The sequence below is a fragment of the Siniperca chuatsi genome, linkage group LG7, assembly GCF_020085105.1.
Source record: "Siniperca chuatsi isolate FFG_IHB_CAS linkage group LG7, ASM2008510v1, whole genome shotgun sequence".
NCBI lineage: Eukaryota > Metazoa > Chordata > Actinopteri > Centrarchiformes > Sinipercidae > Siniperca > Siniperca chuatsi.
In genome coordinates, this window is record NC_058048.1 from 32,317,667 (window position 1) to 32,336,998 (window position 19,332).

Sequence of the window (19,332 nt, forward strand, 5' to 3'; positions counted from 1 at the left end):
GTGGCACTGTAGAAAAATAAGAAATCTATTTAAGTTTGAGGAATAAACTCGCGATATTTTGAGAAAAGTCACTTCAGATTTTTACAGGTGTTTTTACAGGTGTTTTTACAGGTGTTTTTACAGGTGATGTGTCTGTAGAGTTCATATCAATATCAATAGACATTTCTTCATCCAATTAGTTTGTGAATTCAGATCCAGGACCTTGTTGCTGAAGTAAAACATACCCCAAAGTATTTTGGAGTTGATGTAATAAAACATTCCGCATGCCTTAACTTTAATTTAAATACTTTAAAAAACATATGTTAAAGTATAAGATCATTTATTTTTCAAACTGAGAATCGCGTGTGATGCTTCAGTGTCGCTGTGTGTTGGAATTCATTACACTCTTATAGGTATAATCAGATTTCAATCACGTCAAATGTATTAAAATACATGAATGCCGTCATAAATGTACGGACCGTGAACGTCTCCCTGCTAATCAATTAAGTCTTGAATATTATTTTATATGTACATAAATATTTCTGCTACATATTAGCACATATAGTTTTTAAATATGTGAGAAACAGCAGAAGTTCTGTCACTTTCATTCAACTTTTAAACTTCCTTTGTTCATGGAAATCTAAGATGAGGCCGGTGTTATGTATTGATCAAGCTAATAAAACCTGACTGTGTGAACAATTACTGAACCTTTCTGAAGATGGTTTGTATAACTGTGCGTCTGGGTCCGATCTGGTCTCTGTGTGCTGGACAGGAAGTGCAGTTCATCTCTGAGAACCGGAACCCTCCCAACACCCTGCTGTAGATCAATCAGTGTTTCTGGAGCTGAAGTTCAGGTGCAAACGTCAGCTTGTTGGATCAAAAGGTTCCAACGTACATTTCAGAAATGTTTCTCTATATGTGGAAGTGAATTTCAACAAGTAAAAGTTGTGTTAAACTTTTATTGAGACAGCTGTGTACAGTTGACAGCAGAGACACTCCTACAGTGTAAATGTCCAGTTAAATCACAGAAACTTCTAAAATCATCATTCATTTTTACAAGAAAAACATTGACATTTAAAATTGTAATGAAAACTCTGCATCATGTAATTACAAGAAAACTCATGTTAACCTCTAATTAATGAGCGACTGTTTTGGAATTTTAATATTAAAATAATGATAAAATATTACTGATATGAAACTATTTGCACGAACGAGTTTAAATTCCCCACAAACATGAAGTGAATCAGGACTCGGGTAACCCAGAGAGCAGATATTAAATACATGATTAACAAAGTGACTAATAATCCCTTTAATAATCAATAAAACACTAATCAATCAAAGAAAAGAAAGCATTTGGCACTTTGATCATGGGACTCAGGGCTTCTCAGCCTGCAGGGGGCGCCGACGGGAGGCTCTAGTGAAAGACGCTGTCCTGTTGCATTATGGGAAACGTAGGCATCAGTGTTTCTGGACTACAAGTCAGACATTCTCTGCTGCTTCAAAGCTCTCGCGTCCTTTTAATGATTTGTTTTAAATTTGCTTCTCTTCATCTTAACAAGTAATTTAGTCGATTATTATTCAGCCCGTAAAGTTTATTTCTGTTCACAATGACATCTTCCTGCAGGTGGAGAGGTTTCTATGATCACATGACGGTTTGTTGGTCGCGGCAGAGACAACAGTCTCGTCCTTGTGGCTCAATATTTTCTTGTTTAGTAAGAAAACTAAAGAAACTTTATCACTTTTAAAGATACGAGTGTTCTTATGGTTCATTCCACTTCAAAAGTTACACGTCGAATCGTTTAATCCATAAAATATAAAGTGATGTCAGACCACCATCTGAAGTCCCCAGAGATCAAAGTGACGCCTTCATATTGTTCATATCAAACACAACGGGATTCAGTTTATGACGATTAAAAGATGACAGCAAATCTTCGCATTGTAGAAACAAAAAATAATTAGAGTTTTACTTAATAAATGACTTCAAATGACAACTTCAAGTACTTTAATTGAATTAAACAAACCCGGGACCCTGGGTGGCCACGGGTGAATCCTGGCCTCTCCTCAGGCCTTGTCCAGTCTGGGGCTCTCTGGGACGCTCAGAGACTCCACAGAGGACTGCTCGTCTGGAAGCAGCTCCTCCTTGTCACTGCAGAGGAGAACAGACGTTTACAGCTGCTGACGACTAAACTTCATCTGTAGCTCAACATCAGCAGGTGAACGTTACCTGATGGAAGACAGGCGGCGGGACAGGCCGTGACGTCTCAGCGTGATGACGATGAGCGTCGCCAGCAGCAGAGCAGAGATGGCTGCCAGAGTGACGAAGAGGAAGACGGCTAGAGGACAGAGGAGAAGATCATCAGATTCATCAAAGTGGTGAGGGCACAGCTGCACACACACACACACACACACACACACACACAGGTGTTGTTATTACACACACACACACACACACACACAGGTGTTGTTATTACACACACACACACACACACACAGGTGTTGTTGTTACACACACACACACACAGGTGTTGTTATTACACACACACACACACACAGGTGTTGTTATTACACACACACACACACACACACAGGTGTTGTTATTACACACACACACACACACACACACACACACACACACACACACACACAGGTGTTGTTATTACACACACACACACACACACACACACACACACACACACACACACACAGGTGTTGTTATTACACACACACACACACACACACAGGTGTTGTTATTACACACACACACACACACACACACAGGTGTTGTTATTACACACACACACACACACACAGGTGTTGTTATTACACACACACACACACACACACACACAGGTGTTGTTATTACACACACACACACACACACACACAGGTGTTGTTATTACACACACACACACACACACACACACAGGTGTTGTTATTACACACACACACACACACACACACACAGGTGTTGTTACACACACACAGGTGTTGTTACACACACACACACAGGTGTTGTTACACACACACACACACACACACACAGGTGTTGTTACACACACACACACACACACACACAGGTGTTGTTACACACACACACACACACAGGTGTTATTACACACACACACACACACACACACAGGTGTTATTACACACACACACACACACACACACACAGGTGTTGTTATTACACACACACACACACACACACACACAGGTGTTGTTATTACACACACACACACAGGTGTTGTTATTACACACACACACACAGGTGTTGTTATTACACACACACGCAGGTATTGTTATTACACACACACACACACACACACAGGTGTTGTTATTACACACAAACACACACACACACACACACACAGGAAGCAGGAATCTTAGAAACATAATTAATGTTCTCCACCATTTATGTTAAAAGTCTTCATGCTGAAAGTTCAGGGATTTCACACAAGAGACATTTTTGTTATTTAAAACTGATGAATCACAGAAAAAAAGCTTTTAAATGATGCGTCCAACTCTAAACACGAGAGAACATTAGCTACTTATTATTATTATTATTATTATTATTATTATTATTATTATTATTATTATTATAAGACTGGAGTTTATCTGTTGAGTAAAAACTGACCTGCCGTCCAGCGGTTACGAGCTCTGCCGTGACCTTCAAACCAACCTGGAAGGAGAACCAACTACAGTTATTATTATTATTATTATTATTATTATTATTATTATTATTATTATTATTATTATTATTATATTATATATTAAAAAACAGTGTCCGCGTACACATCACATCTTTTATAATAATTGTATTTTATAGCCTAAAGAAATAAAAGTAACTGACAGTGTTTGTTAAACAGCAGTCAGTTTGTTCCTGTGGGAGACATAATGAGTTTCTTTACCGTCGCCGCTGCAGCGGGTCATACACTCCTCCACGGTGCCGTAGCGGTTCTGGTTGCCGTGACAACCGCCGTACATGAATGACTGACAGGTGGCGGTTTTGGGGTCGTAGTAGAACATGGAGAAGGCGGCGCGGCAGGGACCGGGGTCAGGGGTCACCATACACTGATCTACAGAGAGACAGCATTCTTTACTGGACTTTACTGGTTTGAACCGGCAGATAACAACAACAACAACAACATACAGCTGAAATAGAGCGTTGAATTAACGAGTTCAAAGGTCACATCAGTGTCTCATCTCTACACTGGAACCTCTTAATTTGGTGATGATTAATCTCCACTCAGTCACTCATGTTACAATGAACTGAATGAGCAAATCGGCTCCAGAGGATGAACCGTTTAACTTTCCTCTAGCGCCACCTGCAGGACAAACTCCACATGTTCCGCTACTGAACTGATTTATTCGTTTTGTACCTTTGTATTCTGCAGAAGCTTCATCAGCGGCTTTCTTGGAGGAGGGAAGCACAGTGACTGCAGGAGGAGAGAGGAGAACTTTAACACTGACACACAGGTACAGACAGGTGAGTCACGCACCTGCAGGGGGGTACAGACAGGTGATTCACCCAGCAGGAGGTGTTACTCACCTGTACACGAAGCAATGCAGCTCTCCTTCCTGATGTAGTTGTTCTTGTTTCCTCTGCAGCCTCCGTAGATGAATGATTGACAGCTACCTGTCTCACTGTTGTAGTACCAGCGCTGAAACGCTGCTCTGCAGGGCCCCACCTGAGGCTCCCCCCCACAGCGCTCTGATTGGACAACACCACACAGACTCATATTTATCTTTGTCTCGGTTGTTGTTTTGTTACAAAGACAGTATTTTGTCTTGTCTTTTATTTCTATAGTTCTGTTCAAACAGCACACAGAAAACTCGAGGCAGCTAAAGACACAGATACTTTTATCAGCAGACGGTGTCGTCCCTCATTCGTCCAGGAGTGCTCCATCGTAGAAAAGGTTTCAGTCGTTTTCATCTGGACACTGTTTTCAAAATCAAGACGTTTCGGCTCCCATCCGAAAGTCTAAGAACTCTGCAGCTACTCTGTGTTGCTTAAGCCCCGCCCTCAGGGAGGAGTCTTCCTGAGTGTCTGCTGTTTACCTGCCTAGTTTTACCTGAAACAGACCTAATTGTTTCCATGATGGCCCAGTAATCAGTAATCAGGCCTACTGATTACTGATTACTGGGCCATTTTCCACAATTGAGAATGACTTCCGGATGGGAGCCGAAATGTCTTGATTCTGAAAACAGTGTCCAGATGACTACGACTGAAACCTTTTCTACGATTTTATCAGGAGACTAAAAAATAATCACGCAGAATTAAATAAGTTTCGTAGACGAGGTGAAACATTAAAAGAGCCAGTCTGCTGCAGCTTCACTGTTTCCACGCTGAGAACAAAACCCTGCTGCTTCTGTCTGTTACTGTAAACTGATCTTTATTCAACTGTCGTCAACAAAACTCCAAAAGACTTTTTTTTTACATTTATTCATTTGTCAAATGAGTTTGTCCAGATTGTACGCACGAGGTCCGATCTCAGCCCGTTTGTTTCAGCTGAAAACCTCCTGTGATGTGTTTTCTTTTCGTTTTATTGTTGACTGAACTTTTGTATGCGTTAGTTATTTTATGTTTATCTTTTATCTCCTGCACCATGCTTTGTATTAATGTATTAGCTCCAGCAAACCTGAAATAATATGAAGCCTCTACTGATGGAAAGTTAATAAGATATGATAGATCCATCTTTTAAACTTTAAGTTGATCAGCTGCTGTAATAAACTGATGGACATTACAGTGAAAATATAAATAATGTAAGAATTAAACAGTAAAATAAACTGAAAAGTTGCTTCATGTTACAGAGAGAAGAGTTGAAACATACCAGCAAAGTCAGCAGCCGACATTTCTGTAGGAGAGAAGAAGAAGAAGTTGCTGAGTCACACACCACATACACACACCACACAACACACACACACTATTATCAGTCAGTGTCAGTGAAAAGTCCAAAGTGATGTCATCAAAAGTCTTGTTTTGTTCAAAACCCAAAAATATTCAGTTTACTGAAAACAGAGAAACAGAAACTGACACTGAAGAAACTGGAGCTTTAGACGATTTATTTTCTGCTGATCAACTAATCGGGTATGGGCGTGTCCAGGTGTGGGCGTGTCCAGGTGTGGGCGTTACCTGTCTCCTGAGCAAGTACAGACTTGGTAGCAGCAGGTTCAGACTCCACTGGACCTTCAGCATCCTGAGACACCTCTGGACAGATGGACAGAAAATAATATGGTGAGGTTAATCAGAAGTGTTTAGTTTCAGTATGAACACTAACGTTTCTTCTAGTTATTACTGACGCCAAGAGTTTAAAGTGTGTTTACTTGTGTTGAAGGCAGGAGCCATTCGAGCAGCTTTGACCGGAAGTGGAGGAGGAGCAGGAGTCGAGTCATCAGGAAGAACTGAACCTGAAAACACACACACACACACACACACACACACACACCCACCCTCAGTTATACTGGTCACGTACTGGTTTCACTGGTTAGTTACTGGATCAGGTTCCATGGCATCGAATCCACTTATTAAATCTGACTCCTTCTGAATTCCTCATGGAGTCTAATTATATTTAACAGATGTTTAATCAGCTGCAATCAGTGTGCTGCTCCTGGCCTCTCCGTCCTCGATAGAGAAGTGGAGTCTCTGTTCTACGCTGATGACCTTGTTCTATTGTCTCCTACTGAACAAGGACGACAGCAACAGCTGGACATAGTAGAAGAGTGCTGTCAGAACTGGGCCCTGGCAGGAAATATGAAGGAAACTAATGTCATGATGTTTCAAAAACGCTCCAGATGCCAGGAGAACAAAAAAACAGTTTACAATAAATAATCATATCATTGAACACAGTATGAGTTATACCTACCTGGGTTTAACCATAACAGCATCGGGAAGTTTCAACATGGCAGTGAACGCACTAAAAGACAATTAAAGTGTGTCGTAAAATATTTGATAGTGTCATCCGGCCCACTGCGCTGTCTGGTGGTGAAGTCTGGGGTCCACTCAATCATCAGAGCTTTACCTGCAGGGACTTTTAGTGCGCATGCGCCAACGTGCATGCTGCCTGTTGCCGTAGCTCCGTCTCGTCGTCTTACTTTTTCCAACTTTTAACTTTCCTTTTTCTTCCGAACTTGCGTAACTTGTGTGTAAGTATAATTTAAACTACGCTCTTTACGAAAATTAGAGTAGAAAGTGTTTTAGTACTTTTTTTCGCTGTGGAACAACTTCTCCTGCTACTCGGTCAGGGCACCGCTGCAGAAGCTGAGCGGCATGGCGCCCAGGACTACTGATGTCCCCACTGAGATCTGGAGGAGGACACACCGAGGATGCAGAGGTGGAACGAAGCGGCGAGGGAAGAGAGAGGGGTCCAGACAAAAGAGACTTAAGAACAAGAGATTTAAGCCGTGTCTGCCTTCTCTCGTCATGGGCAACGTGAGATCGCATAAAATGGATGCGCTAACGGCGTTAGCCCAGAGTCAGACGGAGTTCAGTGAGTTTAGTTTGATGTGCTTCTCAGAGACATGCCTACACCAGGATATCCCGGACCATAACGTTTCCATCAACGGCTTTCAGACTGTTCGGGCCGATCACACCGAGAGTGGTAAGCAGAAAGGCGGCAGGCTTGCTGTTCTGGTCAACAACAGATGGTGTAACCCTGGTCACGCTACTATCAAGCAGAGTATCTGTAGCCCGGACATTGAACTGTTAGCTGTGGGACTCGGGCCATATTATCTGCCACGTGAATTTTCACATGCCATTGTTGTGGCTGTTTACACCCCCCCCTCTGCTAACCCGGCATCGGCGTGCAACGCCATTCACACCGCCATAGCACAACTCCAGACTCGACACCTGAGTGCACTCATATTAATCTCGGGTGACTTCAACCATGTCAGTGTTTCAACAACACTGACTAATTTCACCCAGTATGTGAGCTGTCCTACTAGAGAGGAGAGGACACTGGACCTGCTGTATGCTAACGTTAAGGACGCATACAGCTCTTCCCCCCTCCCCCCTCTGGGTAGGTCAGACCACAACCTGGTTCACCTCAAACCCTGCTATGTGCCTCTGGTTAAAAGGTAGCCTGCGACCACAAAGACAGTGAGGAGATGGTCAGAGGAGGCCTACGAGACACTGCAGGAATGTTTTGAGGTGACAAACTGGGATGCACTCTGTGAGCCTCATGGAGAGGACATTGACGGGCTCACTGAGTGCATCACTGGCTACATTAACTTCTGTGTGGACTGCAATGTCCCAACTAAGATGATCCATTGTTGACCAGGTGAGAGGACAGCTGATGAAACTCCACTCAAACAAGGCTGCAGGCCCCGATGGCGTTAGCCCGGGGTGCTAAAAGCCTGTGCCCCCCAGCTATGTGGAGTCCTTCAGCATGTCTTCAACCTGAGCCTGAGTCTTCAAAGGGTCCCTGTTCTGTGGAAGACATCTTGCCTCGTTCCTGTGCCGAAGACGCCGCGTCCCAGTGGCTTCAAGGACTACAGACCGGTGGCACTTACCTCCCACATAATGAAGACCCTGGAGAGGCTAGTGCTGGAACAGCTGCGGCCCATGGTCAGACCCCTTCAGTTCGCCTACCAGCCCCGGCTGGGAGTTGAGGAAGCCACCATCTTCCTGCTGAACCGCATCCACACCCACCTGGACAAGTGGATCATGTTTTTTGACTTCTCCAGTGCTTTCAACACCATCCGGCCAGCCCTGCTGGTGAGAAGCTGGCAGCGATGCAGGTGGATGCCCCCCTCGTCTCCTGGATTGTGGACTACCTGACCATCTGCAGCTCAATGCGACAAAGTCTAAGGAGCTGGTTGTGGATCTACGAAGGGCCAAGGCACCAGTGACCCCGGTTTCCATCGAGGGGGTCAGTGTGGACATTGTGGAGGACTACAAGTACCTGGTGTACACATGGACAATAAACTGGACTGGGCTAAGAACACTCAAGCTCTTTACAGGAAGGGCCAGAGCCGCCTCTGTTTCCTGAGGAGGCTGAGGTCCTTCAACATCTGCCGGACGATGCTGAAGATGTTTTATGAGTCTGTGGTGGCCAGTGCTGTCCTGTATGCTGTTGCATGCTGGGGCAGCAGGCTGAGGGTAGCGGACGCCAACAGGCTCAACAAACTGATCCGTAAGGCTGGTGACATTGTGAGGGTGGAGCTGGACTCTCTGGCGGTGGTGTCAGAGAGGAGGATGCTGGCCAAACTACACGCCATCTTGGACAGTGTCTCCCACCCGCTCCATGACATGCTGGTCAAACAAAGGAGCACCTTTATTACACCTTAAATCCCCCGAGACCCCCTCCATCCCAAAGCCCTCCAGACCCAGGAGCTGAGCCCAGAACAGAATCCCGTATGTCAGCTGGTGCTGAGACTCACTGCCCCCCCTCAGACCAGTCTCACAGCAGCACTGCTTTCCAAACACCAATCAGAGGAAACCAAACTATAACACGACGTAAAGAAACCTGAATCTGGATCAATGGACAGAAACTAAGCCAAAGTGGATCAGAAAGTTATCTGGCCCTAAAAAGAGACAGGAAGCAGAGACAGATCCTGACTCAGGCTCAGTGACCACAGACTGGACATCGAAACAGGAAGACACAGACAGAACATGTGGTCGCTGTTGGATAGGTGACGTGAGACAGAGATTCACTTCCTCCTACAATATTCAACATTCAATGAAATAAGGAACGTTTACTTTAACAAGCTCAACTCTGTGATCTCAGATTTCAATGAGCTCGACATTAAAAAAAATACTCAGAGGAGACGGAGGCGGGGCCGATCCTGCTGATCAATATGTATCAACACACACACACACACACACACACACACACAAACGTTGCAGTGTTTATATGGTTTACTTATTTTGTATTTGTATCTTTTAACTGCCAGTCTACATTTTTATTTTATTTATTAATTATTATTATGCTAATCTGTCTTAATAACACATTTCTTCAGTTTATGTTTTTATTTCACACTTTGGCAACGTTAACGGGGGGAGGGGGGGGGACATGTGACAGTGTTATCTGAACAGGGAGCGGTGTTAGTTTTAGTCATGTCCCTCCCAGCTGGTTTCAAATTCCTGTGAAGGAATCCATCACATCACTCACCACTCCCCCCCACCCCACACGCACACACACACACACACACACACCCAAACATTCAACAACCCCCCCCCACCAGGAAACACAACACGTGTGTGTTGTGTGTGTGTTCCAGTCTAAATCCGTCCTGCAGCTCCACATCAACAGGTGGCTCTGTGGCGCAATGGATAGCGCATTGGACTTCTAGTCAACACTGAGGAGTGATTCAAAGGTTGTGGGTTCGAGTCCCACCAGAGTCGAAGTTTTGAAGTTCAGCTGAAGACACAAAAGGACGAGGGGAGGTGCATTATGGGAATCTGAGCTGCTGACAGCCAATCGGAGTGAACTGTAAAGGGTGTGTGTGTGGTTAGACCGGTTCTGTGAACTCTGATCCTGAAGACAAACAATCACACCTGAACTCGCCTGTACAGAAAACTTCATCTGTTCAGAACTTCACCGGAAAAAAAGCTTGTACCTGCGTGTCTCCGTCTCCTGTTTTTTCCACTTTATCTCACCTTAAACCACGTATCATCATCAGGATTGATTAATCGGATCATTTCCAGGGTTAATCGATCATTCATGGAGCCGGGCAACATTTGAAAATGTTCTATATATGTGGATATTTTTAACAAAGTCTGGAGGAGTGGAGTTGGAAAGTGTGGATGTTTACCAGGCAGGGAGGGTGTTGCATTATGGGAAATGTAGGAGTACTACTACTAGAGAGGAAAAGTCTCAGACAAAACAGGAGGAAATAGTGCATCTGTTGTCAAATGAATTTTCATATTTTTCACAAGTACTTCGCCTACACACATCTCTCCCCCTCCTCTCCATCACCTACTCCCTCTTTCATTACATAACATGAGACCATGTGAATCTTCTGTTAAACTGAGTCCTACTACCGTCTTGGCTGGGGAAGACTCATGTTGGCCAAAGGAATTTGTGAATGGACTCGAGTCAAGTGAGGCGGACGGGAAACTATTAGTCAAGTCTGAAAACAAAAAAAGGAAGAAAACAACAAAATGGCCGACGGGGGGCTGGCCCAGAGATATCCCCTCAGGTGCTGTCAGACTTCGTCTGTGTGGTTAGAAAATGTCTGCACATGCAGACTGAATTTGAATAAAACAGCCACTATCATGAACAGTGACACTGCCTGACAGCCAATCAGCAGCCTGAGACATGAACCGTGAGCAGCTTTAAGAGGACGTTAAGCTGAAACCCTTCAGACATGTTTTACAGATCCGATATCTGTGTTTTACCTGTGACTCCGCTGCAGGTGGCCTCGCACTCGTCCTGGGACTCAAAGTGGTTTCCGTTGGCCTCACAGCCGCCGTAGATGAAGCTCCGGCAGCTCTGATTGGTCACATCGTAGTAAAACTTTGGGAAGGCCGCTCGACATGAACCCACCTTCATTGGCAGACGACAACGAACTGAAGGAGACGAACAGAGAGGAAACGTTAACACACAGTAAAATATTCAAACCATGTTTTTTTTATGACTGCATCATTTCATCAGCCGGAAAACATTCTACGTCTGCTGCATCAGTTTACACACATTCCCCAAAAATTCAGCCCGACATACAGTATTTTATTTATTTATTCTTACACAGTATTTTAATCTGGTTCCAGACCAGCTCTCCCCGTTGAAGTGAAACAAGACAGACAGCTTTGGGATCTTTGGGGTCGCCACTAAAATAAAGTTCTGTGGTTTTTAATAACTGCTGGAACAGTGAGGCTGAAGAGGTTTAACCCATGTGCTTTTTACCTATGAGCATGTTTATAAGAATCACATCTAAAGTCTGAAACTAACTAACACTGCAATAATAAAACAAATTCACATTCAGGAACCAGACAGTCTACAGCCACACTAGCAGCTAACATGCTGATGTTTAGCAGGTATAATGTTTATCATGTTCATCATCTTAGTTTAGCGTGTTAGCATGCTAACTTTAGCTAATTAGCAGTAAACACAAAGTACAGCTGAGGCTGACAGGAATGTCATTAGTTCTGCAGGTATTTAGTCATAAACCAAAGTGTTGGACACATTAAAATGTTAACAATAACAATAATAACAACAACAATAATAATAATAATAACAATAATAATAATAATAATATTTGTATAGCACCTTTCATACAAGAAATGCAGCTCAAAATGCTTTAAAACAAAAGAAAATACACGCATCGAGTGCTTCACATAAAAAAAGACAGAATGAACATAAAAACAGGGATAAAATGCCATAATTAAGTAAAAATAAAGTAAATATAAGATGAGAACAGAATACATGCATCTTAGCAATGTAGCTTGGTCCTAAACCAGTAAGAGCTTTGTATACAAAAAGGAGGAGGAGCTCAACATCAGTTCTAAATGTTACAGGAAGTCAGTGCAGAGCAGCTAAACCTGGACTGATGTGCTCTCTGCTCCTGGTTCTGGTTTACAGCCGAGATGCAGAGTTTTGAATGAGCTGAAGTCTCTCCGTGTTTTTTTCGAGAGGCCAGTAAAAAGTGCGTCACAGTAATCGAGTCGATGATTTATAAATGCTCTTCCTTTATGTTTCTAAGGTGGAAACATTGGTTTCGTCACCTTGTTAATGTGGGACTAAACTTAGATCTGAACCATATATCGCCAAGACTTGTAACTTCAGATTTAATCCAGGCAGTCAGTTTCTGCAGATTATTAAACAGCATTTCTCTTTTGGTTTTAGGAACGACTAGAAGGAATTCAGTTTTGTTCTCGTTTAACTTTAAGAAATTATCGCTCATCCATTTATTTATTGCCAAAGACAGGTAGTGATGGAGTTTATAGCTGCAGCATCAGCTGGTTCAGCAGAGATGTACAGTTGCGTGTCATCGGCGTAACTATGGAAACATCCATTGTGCTCTCTAACGATGTCACCAAGTGGCAGCATGTATAGTGCGAACAGTGATGGACCAAGGCACATGATCTCCAAGACTGACGTCAAACTTCCTCCTCTGATGTTTGAACCAGTTTCACACGGGGGCTGTAATAACCAAAAGTTATTACAGTTCAACCTGAGAGGAACATGAACGATGAAGCACATTTCATCACAATCCATCCGACAGGCAGGCAGACAGACAGACAGGCAGACAGACAGACAGAGAGACAGACAGACAGACAGAGAGACAGACAGAGAGACAGACAGAGAGACAGACAGAGAGACAGGCAGGCAGGCAGACAGGCAGACAGACAGGCAGACAGGCAGACAGACAGGCAGACAGACAGGCAGACAGGCAGACAGACAGACAGACAGACAGACAGACAGACAGACAGGCAGGCAGACAGAGAGACAGGCAGACAGACAGGCAGACAGAGAGACAGGCAGACAGACAGACAGGCAGACAGACAGAGAGACAGACAGACAGAGAGACAGACAGACAGACAGGCAGGCAGGCAGGCAGACAGGCAGACAGACAGAGAGACAGACAGGCAGAGAGACAGACAGACAGACAGAGAGACAGGCAGGCAGGCAGACAGGCAGAGAGACAGACAGACAGACAGAGAGACAGGCAGACAGACAGAGAGACAGACAGACAGAGAGACAGACAGACAGACAGGCAGGCAGACAGAGAGACAGGCAGACAGACAGACAGGCAGACAGACAGAGAGACAGACAGACAGGCAGGCAGGCAGAGAGACAGACAGACAGACAGAGAGACAGACAGACAGAGAGACAGGCAGGCAGGCAGACAGGCAGACAGACAGGCAGACAGACAGGCAGACAGACAGGCAGACAGGCAGACAGACAGGCAGCTGCTAGCAAAGAAAACTGTTCTCTCTGAAAGCTCGAAACCCTCGAGTTGTCTTTCCTCTTAATGCAGCTTCACAGTTTAAAATCAATACACTTAAAATTAGTAAGATCAAACAAGTAAGATCTGCTGAGTGTAACCAGGTTTCTACAGAGCTCATGTAAACGTAGTCATGTGAACTGACTTATACTGAAGAATGACTCTAAATGGGAACCATTCACCTTCCAAACAAAGCTACAATAAATGACCATAAAACACAGAAAAGTGTAGATTAAATGTGCTAACTGAGAGCTAATGTTCAGCATCACAGCTGTTTTCCCTTCAGGTGTAAAGTTCATCAAAGCTGAACAGAAACCAGACCGGTCTGACCTGAAACCCTCAGCACAGAGAACAAAAGCAGCAACACAGGCTGGATTAACACAGGACTGGGCCAAAGGTGGCTCAGTATCTACCTGGACAGGTGAGTTTAATGTGAGAAATGTCAGAGGAGGAAATACAGTCCTTAAGTTCATGGACAGTAACTCATCATTTGTTGTGGCTGTAATTATCACTGGGGTGGGGGTGAAAACATATGAGCAGGTTATGTTAAAATCCCCCCTCCCCCCTGACAGCCGGCGGCCCGTTTGTGTCGGCCGACTTCTGCTGCTGGTGAGAAAAAGTGATTCTGTGCGACGTCGTAAACAACAAGCCGCCTCCACAGGCGACGAGGCTCAGCCGCTGCTGGGAAAACGGACTCGCGGGGTTTTTGGGAGACTTAATAAAACAAACTGCTGACGACGAAACAGAGAGAGGCGGGGCAAGCAGGTGTGTGTGTGTGTGTGTGTGTGTGTGTGTGTGTGTGCAGACTTGTTACCCTATAAAACAGGAAGGACTCTGACATGTGGTCAGATGTAAAACAGAAATAAAGACACGAAACCTGTTTAGAATACATAAAGTCGCTGCTTACAGTCACGTACAAATACACCATGATACAGGTACAAGTGCTGTGACTGAGGAAGTCCAGGTGATTCACCTGTACAGGTGAGAAACAGGAACCAACAGGACGAGTAAAGCAGCATTCCTCGCCTGTTTCCCGTCACAAGCAGCAGGAAACAACAAACACTAACAGACTGCTGTGTGTTTAAAGCCGCTCTGTATTATCTGGATATGTTATTATTATAATGTTGATGTTTGTAAAGCAACAAACACACCGAGGATTAAAACCTGCTGAGATCAAACTGACGATTCGTCTCGAAAACATTTTGGTTTTTTAATCTTCGTAATGAACTTTTCACTTCCTGTTTCAATAAACGTCAGAGAACCTTCATGAAAAAGAAATAATGGATTTTTATGAAAATTTCACTACTGATGAATAATTAACATTTGAAAATTCACATCATCTGGGCTGTTGATTAGATTAACTTTTCATTATTGATTAACCTGCAGATATTTTCTCAATTAATTGGTTTATTGTTTCATCTATGAAATATCAGAACATAGTGAATAAAAATGTCTTCAGATGGTTTGTTTTGTTCCCCGACAGAGATTCAGTTTACTGGCAGAAAACAGAGAAAAACAAACTCTGACTTCAATGCAGATTAATTTTCTGCCTATCGACTAATCGATTGATCGACTATATGTTGCAGCTCTAAAATAAAGTTAAATATTCTTCAGTATTTTATGAAATCATAAAAGTATAATAGCATCCTTTTATGATTTAATAAAAAAAAACCTTACAGTAAAGCAAGATGGCCGACTTCTTCAAGACAGCTGCACCAAGTTCTGCAGGATTCAAGGAACAACATTAATCTACGAACACTTGCGGTCGCCTGCGGTCACCTGCAGTCGCCTGCGAACACCTGCGGTCACCTACGTACGTCTGCGGTCACCTGCAAACGCCTGCGGTCGCCTGCGAGCGCCTGCGAGCGCCTGCGTACACCGATCCATATCATGAAGCTAATAAACATACAGAGGTGATCTGCAGCTTTAATGAAACTCAGCAGGATGTTCAGACCTGAGCAGGTGAGAACATATGGAGTTTAAACAGCTGCTGATCTGGAGTCAGTCGGTATCGCTCTGCTCCTGACACGAGTCAATAACAAACTCTTTCTGTTAGCGATTTCACGGTTTCAGGAAGTCTGCGGTCATCAGGACGCGCCGGATCAGACGCGGCAGAGTTCACGAGCTCACGTTCGTCGGGTGACTACAGGTCTGCAGGTGTTGCGTTCACGTCCGTTTCCCCTTTAAATGTTGCGTCATAGCTCAGCCGGCAGCGTTCAGATCATATCGGGAGGACGAGTTTAGAACACGTAAACAACGGGCTTTATAATGCAGCTCCCTGTGGCGAATCAGCATTTCAGATTTAATCTGAATTTATTATTTGATAGAAGACAGAAATTCATACAAATGAAGAAAATAACATTTATTTTACCTGTGTAAACTTGTTACCTACTTTATAAAGAACTGTTTTCCAGGACACTGGGAATCTAATCTTCATCTTCTGCATGACATCATCATCGTCATCACCCTCCTTTTCTTTACATGCTGATGTCAGACTGTCTCTCCTCTGAGTCAATCAACAAACTTCTGTTTCTTCATCTCCTCCTCCTCCTCCTCCTCCTCCTCTCTACAGCCATTTTTATTCATTACCTTTTTACTTCCCAACATGCAGCTTTTATCTTGAAGTGATTCAGCATCGAACCGAAGTCCTGATGTTGGGAAAACGGTGAATAATCAAAAGATTCTGTAACTATTTTGGTCGTTTGAGTCATTTTTTAAGCAAAGATGTCAAACATTCCTCCGAGAGGAGCTTCGTTTCTCTGAATAAACTCAAACTCTTTGGCTTTTAAAACATTTATTTATCTGTTTGGACTTTTGTCACTTTTTCTGACAAAATGATCAGAAAAGAATCAGCAGATGGATCGATAATGAAATTCTTTGTTCCATTCGTCTTCTCGTGAATAATGATGAGGATCAACCTCAGATCACTTCACTGAGGAGCTCTCTTTAAACCCGACCCGCTTGTTTTGGTGTCTGGAGGTCTGAAGGACTCAGGATCGGACTGACAGAATTAATGAAGCAGCAGCAGAAAAGCTTTAGTTGTCTTACTGTTGTTGGCCTCGCTGGTCTTCGGCTCCCAGGATCCCAGCAGCGGGACTACGTGCGGCCTCTCCCCGTCTTCCTTCGCCTCTCTGCGGGTCTCTGCCGTCACCTTCCTGCGGTAAACCTTGAACTGTGTGCTGGGCTGGAGGACGCACACGTCCCGGTCCCGGATCACGCAGCTCACCAGCAGGCACTGCAGCCCTCCGTCCGCCGGGTAACCGACCAAGGCCAGGTCACAGTCCGGCTCCTCGCAGCACGCCGCTCGGCAGCCCTCAGGGTCCGACACCTCCGTGATCCGGCTCAGGTTGAGCGCACCGGCGTCCACGGAGGCCGGATCCAGACCCTGATCCGGATCAATGGACTGGTCCCAGTCACAGGCCAGAACCAGCCCAGTACAGACCCAGCAGAGGACACACAGTGTCTGTAGGTTGAACATGGCGCGTTCAGTGTCTTAAGATGAAACTTCAAATCAGCAGCTCTGTGTAAACTCTTCGACAGCACGCGGAGGAATGACTCACTTCCGTGTTTGGTGGCTTTTTGTTGTCGCAGATAAGTTTACCTGAGCGACAGGTGGGGTCACTGCAGCCACGCCCACCCGCCTGCGTCACCACCACCTGATGTAGGCCTACATCTCTGCTGGATTCTTTTTATTTTTACAGTTTATTGTTCATTTAGTAAATTTAATCTGTCCAAATATTTGGAATAATTCATCATTACATTTTACATCAAGACTCTTATGAGAAGAAATGTGTTCTGAATTATTTACAGACATTTCATTCTCCGTTTTTCTTTTTGTTCCATGTGTTGATTTCTATAATATCTATAAAGTCGCAGTAAAATGTTTTATATTTACACTGTTCGACCAATAAAAACACAATATGAAAATATTTAATATAAAACACAAAAACGAAAAAATAAAGCATTCCCTTCCCTATCTTATTAAAACTGATGACGTTCTTCTATTTTAGCTCATTTTTATCTTCTATTTTTACTCTTTTTAAATACTTCGTAAATTGTTTTGCGTTTCTTTTATATTTCGTCTTCAAGTATTTAATGTTTTATGTTTTAAGCTGCTGTAAATAGAAAGAAATGATCTGTAAGATCTTTGTTTGGACTTGATGTGACTTTGGTTTGTTAAAGTGTTTCTATATTTATCTTTTGTAAAACTTTTTAGCTTTCAGCCGCATCTCATGGCCTTCATCAGGTCAGGACCTTGTGATGTTTGTCAGCCTTCTGTAAAACAGATGTGATGACATCACAGATGCAGGAGTCACACAGTGATCCATGAAGCAGAAACAACAACAACAACAACAACAATACGAATAATACAATAACAACAACAACAATTCTAATAATACAATAATAACAACAACAACAACAACAACAATTCTAATAATACAATAATAACAATAACAACAACAACAATACGAATAATACAATAATAACAACAACAACAACAACAACAACAATTCCAATAATACAACAACAACAACAACAACAACAATTCTAATAATACAATAATAACAATAACAACAACAACAATACGAATAATACAATAACAACAACAACAATACGAATAATACAATAACAACAACAACAATTCTAATAATACAATAATAACAACAACAACAACAATACGAATAATACAATAACAACAACAACAACAATTCTAATAATACAATAATAACAATAACAACAACAACAATACGAATAATACAATAATAACAACAACGACAACAATACTGATAATACAATAATAACAATAACAACAACAACAATACTGATAATACAATAATAATAATAATAATAATAATAACAACATCATCAACAACAATACGAATAATACAATAACAACAACAACAACAACAACAACAACAATACGAATAATACAATAATAATAATAATAATAATAATAATACTGATAATACAATAATAATAATAATAATAATAATAATAATTCTAATAATACAATAATAACAATAACAACAACAACAATACGAATAAAACAATAATAATAATAATAATAACATAATCAACAACAACACTAATGATTACAATAAAAAAAATATAAACAACAATAACAATAAAGTGATAATAATAATATTAATACGAATTATGGCGATAATAATAACAATAATAACAACAATAATAATAATAATAACACAATAATAATAATAATAATAATAATAATAATAATAGCTATAATAATAGCAATAACAATAACAATAATACAATAATAATGATGATACGACAATAATAATACTACTACTAATAATAAAATAATACTTCCAAAAATAATAATACTAATAATAACAACAATACAATCTTTCGTCTTTTCCTTTCGGCTGTTCTCTTTCAGGCGTCGCCACAGCGAATCATGTGCCTCCATCTAACCCTGTCCTCTGCGTCCTCTTCACTCGCACCAGT

The 19,332-nt window shown here is 42.5% G+C and overlaps 1 protein-coding gene and 1 non-coding gene across 2 annotated transcripts; one reads left to right on the forward strand and one right to left on the reverse strand.

The window, feature by feature from the left end:
• Positions 1 to 924: 924 nt before the first annotated feature.
• Positions 925 to 17,434, reverse strand: spint2 (serine peptidase inhibitor, Kunitz type, 2). The gene is made up of 11 exons (XM_044201418.1): positions 16,912 to 17,434; positions 11,318 to 11,488; positions 6,304 to 6,387; positions 6,113 to 6,187; positions 5,811 to 5,834; positions 4,529 to 4,690; positions 4,359 to 4,415; positions 3,888 to 4,055; positions 3,614 to 3,658; positions 2,204 to 2,312; positions 925 to 2,125 (listed from the first exon to the last, which is right to left on the reverse strand). Exons 1-11 carry the CDS (start codon positions 17,339 to 17,341, stop codon positions 2,041 to 2,043), a joined length of 1,410 nt encoding a protein of 469 aa, XP_044057353.1. The 5' UTR covers positions 17,342 to 17,434; the 3' UTR covers positions 925 to 2,040.
• trnar-ucu lies at positions 10,232 to 10,321 on the forward strand. The gene is given in 2 exon segments: positions 10,232 to 10,268; positions 10,286 to 10,321. It is a non-coding gene; the product is annotated as a tRNA-Arg (tRNA).
• Positions 17,435 to 19,332: the final 1,898 nt, after the last annotated feature.

Bases quoted from the DNA above. Each gene is read 5' to 3' on its own strand.
- spint2 (XM_044201418.1), bottom strand. From the start codon at position 17,341: ATGTTCAACCTACAGACACTGTGTGTCCTCTGCTGGGTCTGTACTGGG. The intron at 2,313-3,613 runs GTCAGTTTTTAC...TCTGTCCTCTAG, and splicing joins TCGTAACCGCTGGACGGCAG to CCGTCTTCCTCTTCGTCACT. The intron at 2,126-2,203 runs GTAACGTTCACC...TCTCCTCTGCAG, and splicing joins CGCCGCCTGTCTTCCATCAG to TGACAAGGAGGAGCTGCTTC.